The 15637-nt window shown below is 41.8% G+C and overlaps 1 protein-coding gene across 1 annotated transcript; it reads right to left on the reverse strand.

The window, feature by feature from the left end:
* Positions 1-269: 269 nt before the first annotated feature.
* On the reverse strand, positions 270-7677 carry HSP90AA1 (heat shock protein 90 alpha family class A member 1). Its single transcript, XM_068160145.1, has 11 exons — positions 7571-7677; positions 5854-6012; positions 5393-5759; positions 4723-4856; positions 3966-4274; positions 3382-3547; positions 3006-3196; positions 2766-2913; positions 1748-2016; positions 1197-1530; positions 270-1023 (listed from the first exon to the last, which is right to left on the reverse strand). Exons 2-11 carry the CDS (start codon positions 6010-6012, stop codon positions 914-916), a joined length of 2187 nt encoding a protein of 728 aa, XP_068016246.1. The 5' UTR covers positions 7571-7677; the 3' UTR covers positions 270-913.
* Positions 7678-15637: the final 7960 nt, after the last annotated feature.

Genomic DNA, 15637 nt, shown 5'->3' on the forward strand with positions numbered 1-15637 from the left:
CATCTGGCACACTTCCAAACTGCTGGGCTATCAACACAACCAAATTTGAGGCAAATGATCACTTTTGTTAGAGATGAAAATTGTCTGAGATCTTTGAGAACTGACATTTCTGCTTTTTTGTGGTACTGATTTGTAATGGTACCACACAGCATGCAGCACTGATTCCAAATTTCACAGTGAACATCTAGTACTCAGGATCCAAAGCAACAACTGATGCCAAGAATAGCAAGATTTGTCCCCAGTGTTAACAGACAAGTCAGTAACACAACTCATTCTTAACACTTTTATTTTTACAGTTCTAGGTTTGAACTGTACATGCAGAGTTGCATAAGTCACAATAGAGATTTACAGTGGATTCTATTCTATGGTAGAGTGCAATCCAGAATCCTTAAACAGTATAAAAAACAACTTTAAACATCAAGACCTTGTTAAGAGCGAAAGGGTTAAAGCTTCCCCAAGTATTTCAGCTCTCCTAGATACCTAGTTACTAGGTACTGTATGTTAGACACTTGTAGAGTTGAAGAGCTGTAGAACACTAAACAAAGGTGAACATCCTGATATCACACCATCTTCATCATTACTGTTTTCCCACATTTCTGGCAATAAAGAATAAGTCAAAACCCCTGCCACCTGCAACCAGCTAATACAGACAAAAATAACTACTCCTCACTTGCCTGTTTAGGGTTGTACAGTGTTAACGAAAATATTCCCTCACTGGCATTTGTATCTCACATTAGCTGCAAAAGCAATGTAACAAAAATAAAGGTATAACATCTTTGAAAATAAATATAAAGAGGGAATGCAGACAAAGTGTCAAAGATTTTTTTTTTTTTGGCAGGTAACATTCATAATATACAAAATATAACTTATTCGTATTAGCCAAGGAAACATTCATGAGTTCCTGTAAACTGTTCTAATCCACCTCTTCCATGCGTGATGTGTCATCATCACCTTCAAGAGGTGGCATCTCCTCAGTAACTGCTGGACTGGCTTCTTCTGCAGCAGTGTCATCTTCATCAATGCCTGAAGAAAAATACATGTATTAATGGTGGTATCAAAACTCAACGCCTTTTTCTCCTCTGCACCTTCAACTAATCTGAGGGTTCCATCTTTTCCTCCAGAACAAAGAAACACCAAGGTGATCTCCTGCACTCAGTACCCTTCCAAGGACATGTTTCATACAGTTTCTTACTTACCCAAGCCAAGCTTGATCATTCTATAAATGCGGTTGGCATGTGTCTGAGGATCTTCTAAACTAAACCCAGAGGACAGGAGTGCTGTCTCATACAGCAGGATGACAAGATCCTTCACAGACTTGTCATTCTTATCAGCCTCTGCCTTCTGCCTCAGAGTTTCGATGATGGAATGATCAGGATTTATCTCCAGGTGTTTCTTTGCTGCCATGTATCCCATTGTGGAGTTGTCTCTCAGTGCTTGCGCTTTCATGATCCTCTCCATATTTGCAGTCCAGCCGTATGTACTAGTTACAATACAGCATGGAGAAGTAACTAAACGGTTGGACACAACAACCTAGAAGTGAACACAAAGCACCAATCTGTAATGCATTTTGTCACATACACATGTATTTGCTCTCCCTACTGATTTTACTACGTTCAACTCTGCAGAAAGACTCTCATCTCTTCCAGAAAAGGCAATTTTAACAGTCACTGTTATGTGACCTGTCTCTGCAGCAACTTCATTTCAAATCATTGAACCTGTTTCATACAGATTAAGTACTACTAATTACCTTTTCTACTTTCTTTTCAAGGATGTCTTTCATTATTTTGCAAAGGTTTTCAAACTTGGCTTTCTTCTCCTCCTGTTTCTTTTTCTCTTCATCATCCTCTGGAAGCTCCAAACCCTCTTTTGTTACAGAAACCAGGGTCTTGCCTTCAAATTCCTTCAGCTGCTGCACACAGTACTCATCAATAGGCTCAATCATATAGATCACCTCCAGGCCATGCTTGCGAAGACGCTCCACAAAAGCAGAGTTTGCTACCTGATCTTTTGTTTCACCTGCAAGAAGCAAAAATGAAACAGTTGTGGTTTGAGCCTCAGCACTGCAACTTGGGGTCCCACTTTCAGATAACCCTGTGCAACATTACTACTGATGCTTGATGGTCTGTACCAGGGTAAGAAAAGGGCACAGTGTAACAAGCCACTACAGAGACTAGGCTAGCCTCAAGAGCCTCAAGCCTTTCAAACTGACTCTGCAGTTTTTAACACTGCACTGGGTTCAGAGTTAATGTACACTTCTGAAATGCCAGGTTCCTATTCCTGCCAAGGCAGGAAACTGAGAAGCTGTGCAAGGAAATGCATTTACTTTTTGAGGAGGAAAAAAAAACAGCCACCACCATTTAGAGTGTCTGGTGCCCAAATAATTTAGGCTGGTTTTAACATCTAATGTTTAAGGATGCTCCTAGACAAGTCTTTTAGCTAAAACTTGAGCACAAAGCCATCTTAAAATGACACCTCTGAAAGCACACTTCCTGGACTTTCAGGGAAGGAAAAGAGGTGGGTAAGCTGGCTTTGCACTGGTTTTAGTTCTTTGTATCTAGTTCTGCTGTCTTCATGGATGTGATACTGTATTGTAGAACCATAACCACCATTCAGCGTATGGCAGGCATATCCCAACACAAAGGACTCCCTCCATCTTTTTTTTTAGGTTCACTTAAAAAACTGCCATAGGTGTTTTCCTATCCCCCAAAAGATAACCCTACATGTGATGTGCACCTGCATTTAGACAATTTCTGTTACCCACTCACCAGTAATGTAGTAGACATGTTTCTGGTTTTCCTTCATACGAGTGCAGTAATCCTTCAGAGAAACCATTTCATCACCAGATGCAGATGTGTAGTATCTCAGTAATTCGGAGAGCTTCTTGCGATTCTGGGAATCTTCATGTATACCAAGCTACAAATGGAGAAAAACAACAAAATTAAATCCAAGTAATTCCTTTAGATTTTTTTCTCAAGCATGAAGTCTGTAGAAGAAAACCTACAAACCTTTATGTTCTTGGAGAACTGCTCATAGAACTTCTTGTAATTCTCCTTGTCTTCAGCCAACTCAGTGAAAAGTTCTAAGCATTTCTTCACTAAGTTCTTTCGGATCACTTTCAGGATCTTGCTTTGCTGCAGCATTTCACGAGAAATATTCAGAGGTAAATCCTCAGAGTCTACCACACCTCTCATGAAATCTGAAAAGATGACATTAAGAATCAGCTTGGCACATCTTAAGAACTTTCCAGTCACCACCTAGAAGCACCTTTGCCCTTTTAATATAAATGCTTCAATCTTCCCAAGTATTTTTACATATGAAAGGAAATTACAGAAGTGCTAACAAGTTTCATTTTGGAAAAACTTTCCTGAGAAATATACTCACTCAGATATTCAGGGATCAGTTCCTCACAGTTGTCCATGATGAAAACTCTGCGTACATACAGCTTGATGTTGTTCTTCTTCTTCCTGTTTTCAAATAGATCAAAGGGAGCACGCCGTGGGACAAAGAGGAGAGCTCTGAATTCCAACTGCCCTTCCACAGAGAAGTGCTGTGAGGAAGCAAGATAATCAGTTTAATCCATCTGCATAGCTCTCACTTTAGTCACTGTTCAATAGCCCTTCAAATACAGAAAACTAGTAGTAATCTGAAATTCCAGATGAGACACTGGACAAGAACAAAACCTTTTTCCAGACAGCTATCTTTGAAGTTCTTACTAGGCATATATGCCAAGCCAAAGAACATGCAACAAACCAGGAAGGTATCTGCATTTCATTTCATGTATTGTGCATGTAAAAACTGAATTAAAGCCTTAATGGCAGTCAGGGTAATTGTAGTACAGGGTGCCACCCTCAAGATAGTGAAGTTTTTGAAACGTCACTTGAAATATTGAGCAAGACCAGGGATAATAAATCAGAGTTCAGCAGCATGTTTAGCAAGTATCATTCTGCCTGAAAACAGGAGCTTACCTTGACAGCCAAGTGGTCTTCCCAGTCATTAGTTAAACTTTTGTAGAATTCTCCATATTCCTCGTTGGTTATGTCATCTGGATTCCTGGTCCAAATAGGCTTGGTCTTGTTGAGTTCTTCCTCATCGATGTACTTCTCCTTAATCTTCTTTTTCTTCTTCTTATCTCCATCCTTCTTTTCTTCTTCTTCATCAGAACCAACATCCTCAATCTCAGGCTTATCTTCTGTCTTTTCCTCCTTCTCTTCTTTCTCTTCTTCCTTTTCCTCAGCCTCATCATCACTTACCTCCTTATCACGTTCTTTCTCCACCTACAGAAGAGATTAGGTGATTTGAGAAACCTCTAAGTTTTATCCTTAGTAGACCTAAGGCATCACTTGTAGTCTCAACAAGGCTAGGAGCTACAGAACAAGGCATTACATTTTCCTCCAAGACTCAGCCAGAGACTATTCTGGGTGCTCAAATGGTATTTTGTTTGCATGTGCTTATGTAGTATGTATGCTACTTAGTTTCATTACTCTGAGTTACTACTAATACATTGTGGTAACTTTCTTAATGGCTGGAGACCATTACCAGCTTTGTAAAACATATGTTTACTTAATCTTGTGAAAAATAAGTTGTAATTAACACAATTTCATTTCGTAAGCACTACATCCATGTAACAGTTCTCATTAGCAAAACATATATGGAATGCGTGCTTAAATTTCAAACCCATCATTTAAGGTGGCAGTAACTCTGTGTTGCAAACAAGATACGTACAAAGAGGGTAATAGGATAGCCAATGAACTGGGAATGCTTCTTCACAATTTCCTTGATTCTTCGTTCCTCCAGGTACTCAGTTTGGTCTTCCTTAAGATGCAGGATGACTTTTGTTCCACGGCCCAAAGGTTCACCTAGAACAGAGTTTACAGGTTTTACATGGATAGCAGCAGACATGACTGACCCAATTTTGAAAAAACTACTCTTTGAAAAAAGGTACTGCTGCATCAGTCATTTCTTCAATGCTGGGAAACTAAACTTCCACAGACCCATTAACAGCCTTAGTGACAGACACCTCCTCAAGCTTACTGTACCCAGCACATATTTCAAGTAAGTTTACTGAAGAAATCTGAAGGTCTCCACTATCTGTCTGCTCCTGTACAATCTTTCAAGTTCCTGTATATAAACCAGCTACAGGATTCTGAACAAATGTTCCTTTGCATAACGGTTACTTAGTCTTCATTACAACGCTCCATTTATTGTGACGTTCCCTTTTCATCTATCAACAGATACTCAAACCGGAATGGTGACAAAAGGAGTGTCTGAGTTTGATCTGACATCACTAGTACTACTCATTTCATCTTCTTTTGTTTTTCTTCAGTGCACAGCCTAAACATCTGAATACCACAGTTTTATAAAGCATGCTCATGCAGAAACATTTAATACTCACCATTATCAAGTCTGACAGTGAAAGATCCTCCAGCTGATGACTCCCAAGCGTACTGTTCATCATCGTTGTGCTTGGTGATCACTGTCACCTTCTCAGCAACCAGGTAGGCAGAGTAGAAGCCAACACCAAACTGACCAATCATGGATATATCAGCCCCTGCTTGCAGGGCTTCCATGAAAGCTTTGGTACCAGACTTAGCAATAGTACCAAGATTGTTGACTAGGTCAGCTTTGGTCATGCCTATGCCTGTATCCACAATGGTCAGAGTGCGATCATGCTTGTTTGGAATCAGGTTAATTTTCAGGTCTTTTCCAGAATCCAGCTTGCTTGGGTCAGTCAAACTCTCATATCTTATCTTGTCCAGAGCCTGTAAAAGAAGCAGCACGCTTTAACATTTGACTGCTCCTGCAAAGTTCAGTAATCTTTCTTACACAAACTAGGCTAAGAACTGTGGTACTTACATCAGATGAATTAGAAATCAGCTCTCTCAGAAAGATTTCCTTATTGGAATAGAAAGTGTTGATGATCAAAGACATCAACTGAGCAATCTCAGCCTGGAAGGCAAAGGTCTCCACCTCCTCCTCCATGGGTTGGTCTTGAGTTTGCACAGCTTCCGGCATCTGTAAGGCAAAAGAGAATTGAAATCTCATTTCCAACAGCTTGCTGCATATATATCACCCTCTGCCAGCTGCGACAATGGTAATCTGAAATCGAAATATTTAAATACTACTTCAAATACAGCAGTACTGAACCACAAAACCCGCTCAATCTTGTTTCTCTATCAGCAACAATTCAAGAGTTTTGAAGAACACAGCAACCGAACACAAAACTCCAACTACACACTTGCATTACATTCACTGTTTTTGCTCCGTTTATTACAGTCATTACCTCCCCTCGACACGAGCCAAGCACACAGTACAACTGAGAGCCTGGCCAAACATTTAAGTGGTTAGTTCTATTACTCTGTAGCCATTTCCCAGCTAAGTTTCTGTTTGAAGTACTGTTCTCACATCCACTTTCTACGCTGCAACTATCGCCTCCAGACGCAGGCGCTGACTTTATTGTAGCGACACGGTCCAGCCGCACCGTTCTACAGATAGGTAGCCCGAACTTGACCGGCTTTCTGCTGCCCGAAATACCCTTCGCACGATTCAACCCAAAAAATTAATCACTCCGGCTCCGATCGCGCATTAATAGCTAGAGAGTGAACGGAAGCCGAGCGCGATTCCGCGACCCTCAGCTGCAGCGCCGGCCGGCTGAGGAGCAGCCACTCAGCCGCCGGCGAGGCTCAGGCCAGCGCCCGCTAAACGATGCCGAGCCCAGCCGCGGGCGGGTGGAGCCGCCGCGCGCGCCCCCTGCAGGTTCTCCTCAGAAGCAGAAAAGATTCTAGAAACTGCCAGAGCCTTCCTCGGCCCCCACCCCCACCTCCATCCCTCCGCCCACCCCCAATCAGCACCAGCCCCGCGCAGCGCGCCCCCCACCACGTACACCTCCCCCCGCAGGCGCATTGCCTTGCAGCCCCCTTCCCCAGCTCCTTCCTGCTTCTCTTCGTTCCCCCTCAGCGCCCCCCCCCGCAAGCCTTCCATCTTGCGCTCTCGTGGCCGAGCGCCCATTCATTGAGCAAAGCGCGCTCGCTGCCCATCCCCCCCCGCGGCTGCTCCCCAGTAGCGAAACGGCATCCGATCACCCCCTCTTGCCCCGCGCCGCAAGGCGACCTAAACCTGCAAGGGTACACTACAAAAATATACTGCCTTGCCTCCCACCCACCTCTCCCAACTCCCTCAGCTCTGCTAATGCAAAAACTGGGGCCCCCCGCACCCTCCCGCCTGTTTGTCTATCTGCGCCTCCCCCCTTAGCGAAAAAAAAAGGGGGGAGCGGTAGGGGGGGAACCACACCAAAAAAAACGAACTCCGGAGATACCAGCACCTCACCCTCTCTCACCTCCACTTAAGACTTTCAGGTTTTGTACCCCACCAATCCCGCTTCACCCTTCGTTAAGGAATGGGAAACAGAAAGGGCACGTCCCGCGCCACGCGGTTCCCTTTAGCATCGTCCTGCACCCCCAATACCAACAAAACGCGGAGGCAATCCACCAGCCGCTGCAATCTCAACAGGAAATGCTCACGAATGGCCAACCCTTGTGGATAACCGCCGCCCGCTGCAGCCAGGACCGCTCACCTTTGCAGGAGAAATGGGCTGCTGGTGTCCTCACTGAAGCTACGAACGAGCTCTACCCACACTGCTGTACCGCCACTAGTGCGCGCTCCCCGCCGCCCGCTCGGTTTATATATGGCCGGCACCGCCCCCTTCCAGAACCATCGGGAACCTTCACTGACAGGCACGGGGGAGGGGGCGGCGCAGGGGCGGCGGACGAAGGGGGAATAGAGGAGGAGACTCCTGGCCACGCCGCCGAGGGGCAGAGTTAGGTCGTTCCCAGCCAATAGTTGCCGTCCGCGACAGATGCCCGTTAGAGCGCGAGTGCCGCGCAGACGCTTTGCGTTGCCTCTGCCGCCGAGGCTAAGGTGCGGTCTGCACACGGCCCGCAGACTGAATGAGCGCGCATGCTCCCCGTTTGTCCAACCGTCAGCGCGGCCAGGGGGCCGCGGGGGCAGGTGGCAGTGGGGCGCGTGCGCTGTAGCCGTCTGAAGTGGAGGTTGGCGGCGCGCGGCGCTGAGGGGAGGGGTCTGGGGGATTGCGCAAGCGGGCGGTGACGTCATTCGATGCCTTGCGCCTCGGAACGTCCTAGAAGGAGGCGGGGCTGCACTGTCTACTTTTTTCTTACCCTCTTCTACCTTCCGCCCCCACTCCCCCCCCGCGGTGTGTCCTGCTGTGCTGTGGAGAAGGGCCTAGAAAGCGCGGGTATTCTCTCGCCCTATTCTTCAGAGAGAAGAGCTTAGAATCGGGGTGTGGGGCGGGAAGCCACTCTCTTTCCTCTTGGCCTTCGGTGTCCCCGGAGTCGCAGAGGGCCATGCCAGTCTGGCCCCAAGCAGGCGGCACCAGGCAGGGCGGTTGTGCTCGTGGCTGCGCCTTTGCTTCCCTGTCAGACTGGGGCTGCGGGGCAGGATGGGGAGCTGTGGGGGTGCCAGGCACCGCGACCTTGCCTTGCTTGCTGGGCAGGTCCCGTCTGCTCTGCCAGGCGTAGCTGGGTGAATCACGGATGAGAGATTCTGTGGTAAAGCGTTTCGCTTAATCAGGGAAAACACTCGCTTCTCACACACAAAAAAAGTATCAGTCTGCAAGCTGAATAAAACCATTCTTCTTAGTCTGGGTATTTGTTCAGAATAAAAAAAGTCAAGGGATCAAATCCGAGAAGCTCAGAAGAGTTACATAGTTATGCATTTACATAAGGATTTAAATGCTGATAGTAGACATGAGGTGGATCACAATGCTGTTTAGCTTGTTACAGCCCAAAGCCTGAAGCCCACTGGGATTCTCATCCTGGACATGGCCTTTGCTGTCTGTGGGAAAGCTTGGTTTGATGTTTGGAGGGCACAGCCACAGACATCTTTGTACAAACATTTATACTTGCATAAAGGCTTTGATTAAGTACATATTTCATACCCAGTAGCTTTGTGATTACAGCATCTTGCAAAGTGGTTATTTTTATACCCTGAAAAACCTGATTGGGAGCAGGAAGTTAAATGCAGATTTTCCATCTCAGGAGAATGGTCTGCATCACGTATGTTCCAGAGCAAGCTTCTAAAACTTACTTCTTGGAGCTGATCCACTTTTGGGATATAAATACTAAGAGAAGCTACATGTTAAAACTGTATACTGATGTAAGCATGAATCTAGACAATCTCTGCTCAAAAGAAGAGTGTATCCCAACTTCAACTACTTGATATCTTCTGTTTGCTCTTAAGAAACACCCCAGTCTGCTTTCTAGTTCATTATCAGACTGACTTTTGGGAATTTAATTTTATATGCCTAACCTGCCCTTTCCCCACTTAAGCATCCTAAATTATACTAGGTAGTGTGCCCTGTAAATCAGATACTACATTACTTAGGTCTGTGAATACATTTAACCAAAGATCCTGATACTGGATTTAACATTCTTAGTATCCATTATCCTGCAGTTTGCCAAGACAAGGGAATCTGATTGAATCAGAGCCTACAGAGCTGATTTTATTTTGCAGCATTATGTCTTTCAGGAAGCTTTCAGTGCTTTTCAGTGTCTGACAAAAAGATACACTAAGTATGCACGTAAGACCACCACATAGGACCCATCAAGGAGTTAAAATTAGAGTTTATTCCATTGCAGATTTTGCATTGGTGCAATGACTTACAGGATTCTGCCCTTCAAAATAGTTATGTTACAGCTGTGACCCAAGCAGCTGGCCAAAATACAGGGTCCTGCAGGTTATTTTCATTAGAAGGAAGAATTAGTTCTGGTGTCAGCAATAACATAAGAGGGTGTATAGATGAGCTGCTGTTCAGCACAGAGGAGAAATCAACCTGGAAGAGTGAGGTTACCTGCTCATAGTTCTAAGCTGTTGAAAAAAGCTGGATTCCAGCCAATGCTCGGCCTAGAAAATTCTGCAGCTCACCTTTTTGGTGTTTAACCTGTCTGGTTGTTTTCTGTACCTTCTTTGAGTCTGATTTTGTGGTGTTTCTCAATGCATTTCTTTTTCTTTCTCCAAACACACACACTTTTCCAAAATAGTATGCACCAAAATCCTCTCCTGAGCCTTTCTTTGCATGGTGACTGATTTCAATGGTCTGACAGCTGCCTTTGGCTGTCTTCTTCCATAAAGCAGCTTAATGGCTTTCTACCACTATCCTAATAAAGTGTGGCAGTTATACCCAAGCATAACAACATCTTTCATGTTATTTTTAGAATAAAAATAGTCCTGGTATAGTATAAATTCCATAGGACATGATGATACATTCTTGCATCCAGATTCCCTTAACTGAAATATTTCTTGATGTCTCTTTGTGTCAAAAAAAATCTGTATCCTAGAGAAATGCTAAGCTATTACAATTTATGGAAACCTGTCCAAGCATTTTTATCCACTTAAATCCTACTAAAAATATTCAGCTTTTGAAAGCGTTAGGAGAAAGTAACATCATACTAAATCATCTACATTTTCCCAGCTCTGCTTATTGCAAGTTCCACTGTGTCTGTGTGAAACAAATATTTTCTTCATGGCATGTGAACAACTTAAGTGCTTTTTGTTCTGTTATGTAGTGAGATCCAGAGAAGATAGGCACTTTGTTCCTATGGTTACTCTATTTTACCCAATCCCAGTTTTATATTGCTTCAGTTTTAGGCTAAAAAAGACTGGTTCCAGACTTGGTTTCTGTCAGAGTTAATTTTGGGGGATAATCTGAGTAAAATAGTTCTATTTTTTTGATCAAGAGATTAAGATGCTTTCATATACTTTCATATTTTAAGAATTAGTTCTATTAATGGGGGAAGTTCTGAAGCCTTATATTGTCAAGTTCTACATTCACACACACTGCTCTCTCCTATATCCCCTAGATGCTCCTGACCCTTCTCTTCATTGTCCCAAACCCCTCATCTGCCTTCCTTGACTGTTTCACCTGGGTGAGAAGCAGTTCATCCTATGGCTAGTGCACACAGGTATACCCTGTGAAGAACTAGTTGTTGCCTTCAAGCTGTTAGGCCCACCCCACAAGGAGGATGATACTGAATTCTCCCTGCTCTTTCCTTCTGTTGATTTTTGCCAACTTTAATATCTCTAGGATCTCTGATCTTTTGTTAACTTTGATTGGCTTGGTTAAATGGGTCAGCATTTTTAGGGAGGAACTGATGGACAGCAACCACACTACAGCATGTGTGTCATTTCCTTAGGAAAGTAGACTGAAAATGTTCTTCCATATTTTTAAACAACTGTCATTGCTAGTGTCTGATGGACAGTTACATGGGATTTCATTTCTCCTGATTATACGGTCTTAAATAACATGGGGCAACTGCAATTTATTCTTTAAGATTTACTACTTCCAACTTTACTGTAAATGCAAAGGTAAAACGCTCCACCAACCACAATATTCTAATATTCTATAAATTCTAATTCAAAATTCAAAGCCCAGGCAGGTAACCAATTTGCCATTTTCTTGTCAGAATCTGAGCAACTTTTGCTTTCAGAAAATTCAGATTTTAATCCAATGTTTTTAATCCAATGTTAAAGAGCCAGGCCTTCCTTACCCAGAAATTGTTCTGTACCAACAGCACCTGCTAGGAAGTTAGATACAATGCTGTGCTAGGCTGCATAGGCTTCAGTCCTGCACTTAGTGATTTCCTAAGTTGGTCCCATACTTGTTCCCCTATACATTTTCATTGTAATAGAGTCTTTAATTACACAGTTTCATAGAACTCCTTCTATATGAAAGCTGCAAAATTAAAAAAGAGCAAAGCAAAAGATGTCTGGGAGAAAGTTATTTAATGTTCAAAGCATTAAAGAAAACACCCAGAAAAGCTGGGGTTTACTGATTCCATCAAAGGTTTCTTCTGTGCTGCTAAATAAGACTTTTTAATTTCTATAAGCCATGAAGGAATTTAATTACATTTGCATTGAGAATTCTAATTCCAGCATTTAACTAACTTGAGTGTTGCTTTTGTAGCCTTAATGCTTTTATACCATTGCCTTAAAATTAGTTCTGTTGGAGTTCTGACATAGATTTGTCATGTTATCTCAGTGCTTCAGGGTTTACTTAAGGAAAACAAACCAGCAACAACTGAAATCACCTAAACAGTAGATTTCAGAAGACTGACATAAACAGAAAGATGCGGTGATCTGTGCCTAGTTTTCTTTAACACATGGAATTATGCATGCAAATATAAAGCAAGCTAGAGATCTCTGGCTGGGCAAGGCTTTGTGCTTGTTATAACTGTTCTTCAGGCTGTCTTGTTCCCCACTTTCTTATGTCTTACTGAAAGACAAAATGATTGTAAGAAAAAGTTGATTCGTACTAGAAATGGGATCGGTAGTCGCTTGGAGTATTTTTGTGGTGAAAATGGATCTCACAAGATGCAGTTGTGCTTTTGAACTGAAGGTGGCAGCAATAATTGTACAGACCAAGGGCAATATGTACACATCTCTTTCTAAAAGTTTATGGTGCCAGAAGTATGTGTTGGGGAGTGTGGTAACTGTCAGAGTCATTCTGTCAGAAGGAATGCTGAAGGGATTTAAACTGCCAAACAATAGTGTATTTGTTATAGCAAAAGGCCACAGTTTCACTACTAACAAATGTCAATTATAATACAAACTCAGCAGCAATAGGAAGGTTGAGAGTATGAACAGGGAAAGGCTGTTAACAAGGCCTCAGAATAATTGTTTTGCCTTATCATAATTACTTTGTATGCTGTTTGTTACAAAAATAAAAGATTAAGTTTATAACCACTACAATCTGATATTTTAAAACAGGTTTTCATCTTAATGTTCCCTAATGAATGGAACAAGAGATACTATCTTTATATACCTTATATAATGATTTACACTTTCCTAGATTAAATGCATAATGTACAATGCAAACTTTGCAACACAGCACACATCATTATCCACAGAGCTACAAGTGTTTCTCTTCAGTATCTGGTTCTGCTCTTTGCTGTGAGAGCATTACAAGATGACTGCAGTACCTGTCAGCTGAAATGTGTACTGTCTTAGTCTAGCATGGGACCAAAAAAAGAGTACACACAGTTATTTGTTTTGGAGAACAACAGCAGAATATCATGCCACTCAGAGCCCCCTTAAATCAGGAATAGTTATACAAAAATGCTAACTGTGGAGGAAGAGCAATAGATATGGTGGCAGCTGTAACTTTTATTATCTATAGCTAAGAGTTTTTTTCCATTCATAGGTGTAAGTTTCAATAGATCCTACTTCAGAAGAAGCAGCAGCTTGAAGAAGACTAAACTGAGATTTAGTACACATAACAGCTAAATGCTGTTGCATATTTACTAGCAGGTATGAGTATGTATGAAGCTCATGCCGCTTTCTGTGTGTGGTAGACTTGGTGACTAAACTTATCTCTCAAATCAATAGAACTGAAGACACCAAAACCTTAAATCTAAATTAATAAAAACTAGGAAACTATTATTATTGGAAATTATGTCACAAAGCATGTATTCCATACTTCACTAACTTAGTCCTGATGTGATAGTATTTATTTTTCAAATTAGTGAACACAGATGTGACATGGGGGCATGACAGAAATGTTGAAAGTAGTTAATTCAGTTACTTGTACTGGTAACATCACTTGTTTTTGAATAAAGAAGTTTTTATGTAAAGAAGATATTATTTTATATAAATAAGACATTTCTGTGATCAAAATGTTATAGTGACTTCAGTAAAATCATGATGAAAAATTATTGAAAGGGCCCTCATACCTCAAGAACACTTCTGAAGCATCTACTTAATAATCACAGTTCCTAGAAACAAAGAATCTTCAAAGAAAGGCTCAGAGAAAGAGTGAGAGCAATCTGATGTGGAGATCACATAAACCTTTAGATTTAGTTGTGAATGGAATTTTAGTTGTTTCAAGACTTGAGAAAGCAGGTTTAGTAAGCATCAACTATGTTAAAAAACCAACCACACATTTTTCTTGAGGATACCGAGCATGCAGTAACCACAGCCATCTCACTTTTAAGAGGGCACAGAAATGGGAAGAAGTGAAGATTCTTGCACAACTTCTTAAACTGGTGCAGAAAATAATCTGATAAATCTGGTTCTAGAAAGAATTTGCAGTGTGAATTTTTAGTTAATTGTTGAGTTTGAATTATGACTCAAAACTACCTCTGATATCAGGCAGCCAAGTTATCTTGGGCCTGGCCAGTATGAAAGGAGCAGTGCAAGAAAGAGCTGTAAGAAGCTTTGATGGAAGGTTTCCCATCTTAATTTAAGAGCTGCACTTAAGCCCAGGCCCTTGGCTTTTATCCTTGCCTGAGCTATGCTGTAGCTGTGCTTGGGGTCAGCCCTGTACTTTGCTGATCCCAACTTAATTGTGCTGTTCTGACTGCTTGTCCTTGGACCTACCTCATTATTACAGATTTGTGCAGTGATGATTGAGCTAATAGGTGAAATGTCACTGGACCAATTCTCTGCTTATTTAGGTGAGGTCAGTACACTCACTGCCCCTGCCTGCCTTGTTTTCATTTGTGGCTCCCAACTCACCCTCCCTTGTGGAGCAACCGATTATTTTATACCTTGACAGTTCTGTCCCTCCTTGAAAATGGTGTCCAGGTAGAATGCCTCACATTCTGGGAAACTGCTTACAAAAGTTGTTATAAGTCTTCTTTCTTTCTGATGGTCAGGGAAAATTTTGAAGAATTTGATTATTACACTTTTTCTTGTCACCTCTATAATTCTAGTCTGCTGCAGTATCTGTGAAGAAATATTTAAAGTCAGCTCTTCGGAATTCAGTACACACTGGACTATACTATAAGGGTGCTACATGCCTCAGCATTTCAAATTTCATCATGAAGAATGTTTCAACAAAGGTTTTAGAAATCAAAGGATTTCTTTTTAATCTACAAGTTGCAGATTCTATGTTTTTTAGGAAGTGAGATTATTAGCATTTAAAATAGATGTCCATGAAGTTGATTCTTTCTAGTATTTCAAACACAGGATGTAGTCTTTACTTTGGCACTCCATACCAATGAGAAAAATCAAGAAATTCGTTTAAATCTGTCTATATGTTCTGGGTAGACACTTCAGTATATGGCTGATAGACTTAAAAAATACTGTTTTTAAATATATATTTCAGACTGCTTTAATTTTATTCAAGAGATACTGTTACTGGGAAAAAAAGCACTAAAAATACTAAAATTACTAAGTACTTTCAGATAATCACAGATGAAGTCTTGACAGCTATCCATGATGAAACCTTTGCTTAGCCACAGTTTAATGTTATTTTCCTTCTGTGTCAGGCAGATCAAAAGATTTCTTGTGAAAAAACAGGAGAGGTCTGAATCTCAGCTTCCTTTCCACAAAAGAATGCTGAAAAAAGAATAGTAGCAGTAAAATGATTCTGATTAAAGCTGACTATGGGTTGGTACTTTGAGAAATTTTGTCAGGAGCTTTACAAGTACTTGATTAATCATATACAAATCTATCTGTAGGCCACAGTAACCAGGCATAATGAATTAGAGGAAAAGAAATTCTTATCTCTTTGAAAGAGATGCTTCCTGCCATGCTGAGGCAAATCTCCTGAAGCAACTTGACTGTTTCTGCTGAAATCCTGCTTTGCAGTCAGCTGAGCCAAGGGTATTCTTAACCACTTAAT

This window comes from Melanerpes formicivorus, unplaced genomic scaffold, assembly GCF_026170545.1.
Source record: "Melanerpes formicivorus ecotype bairdi unplaced genomic scaffold, bMelFor1.0.p_v2 SCAF_48, whole genome shotgun sequence".
NCBI classification, from domain to species: Eukaryota; Metazoa; Chordata; class Aves; order Piciformes; family Picidae; genus Melanerpes; species Melanerpes formicivorus.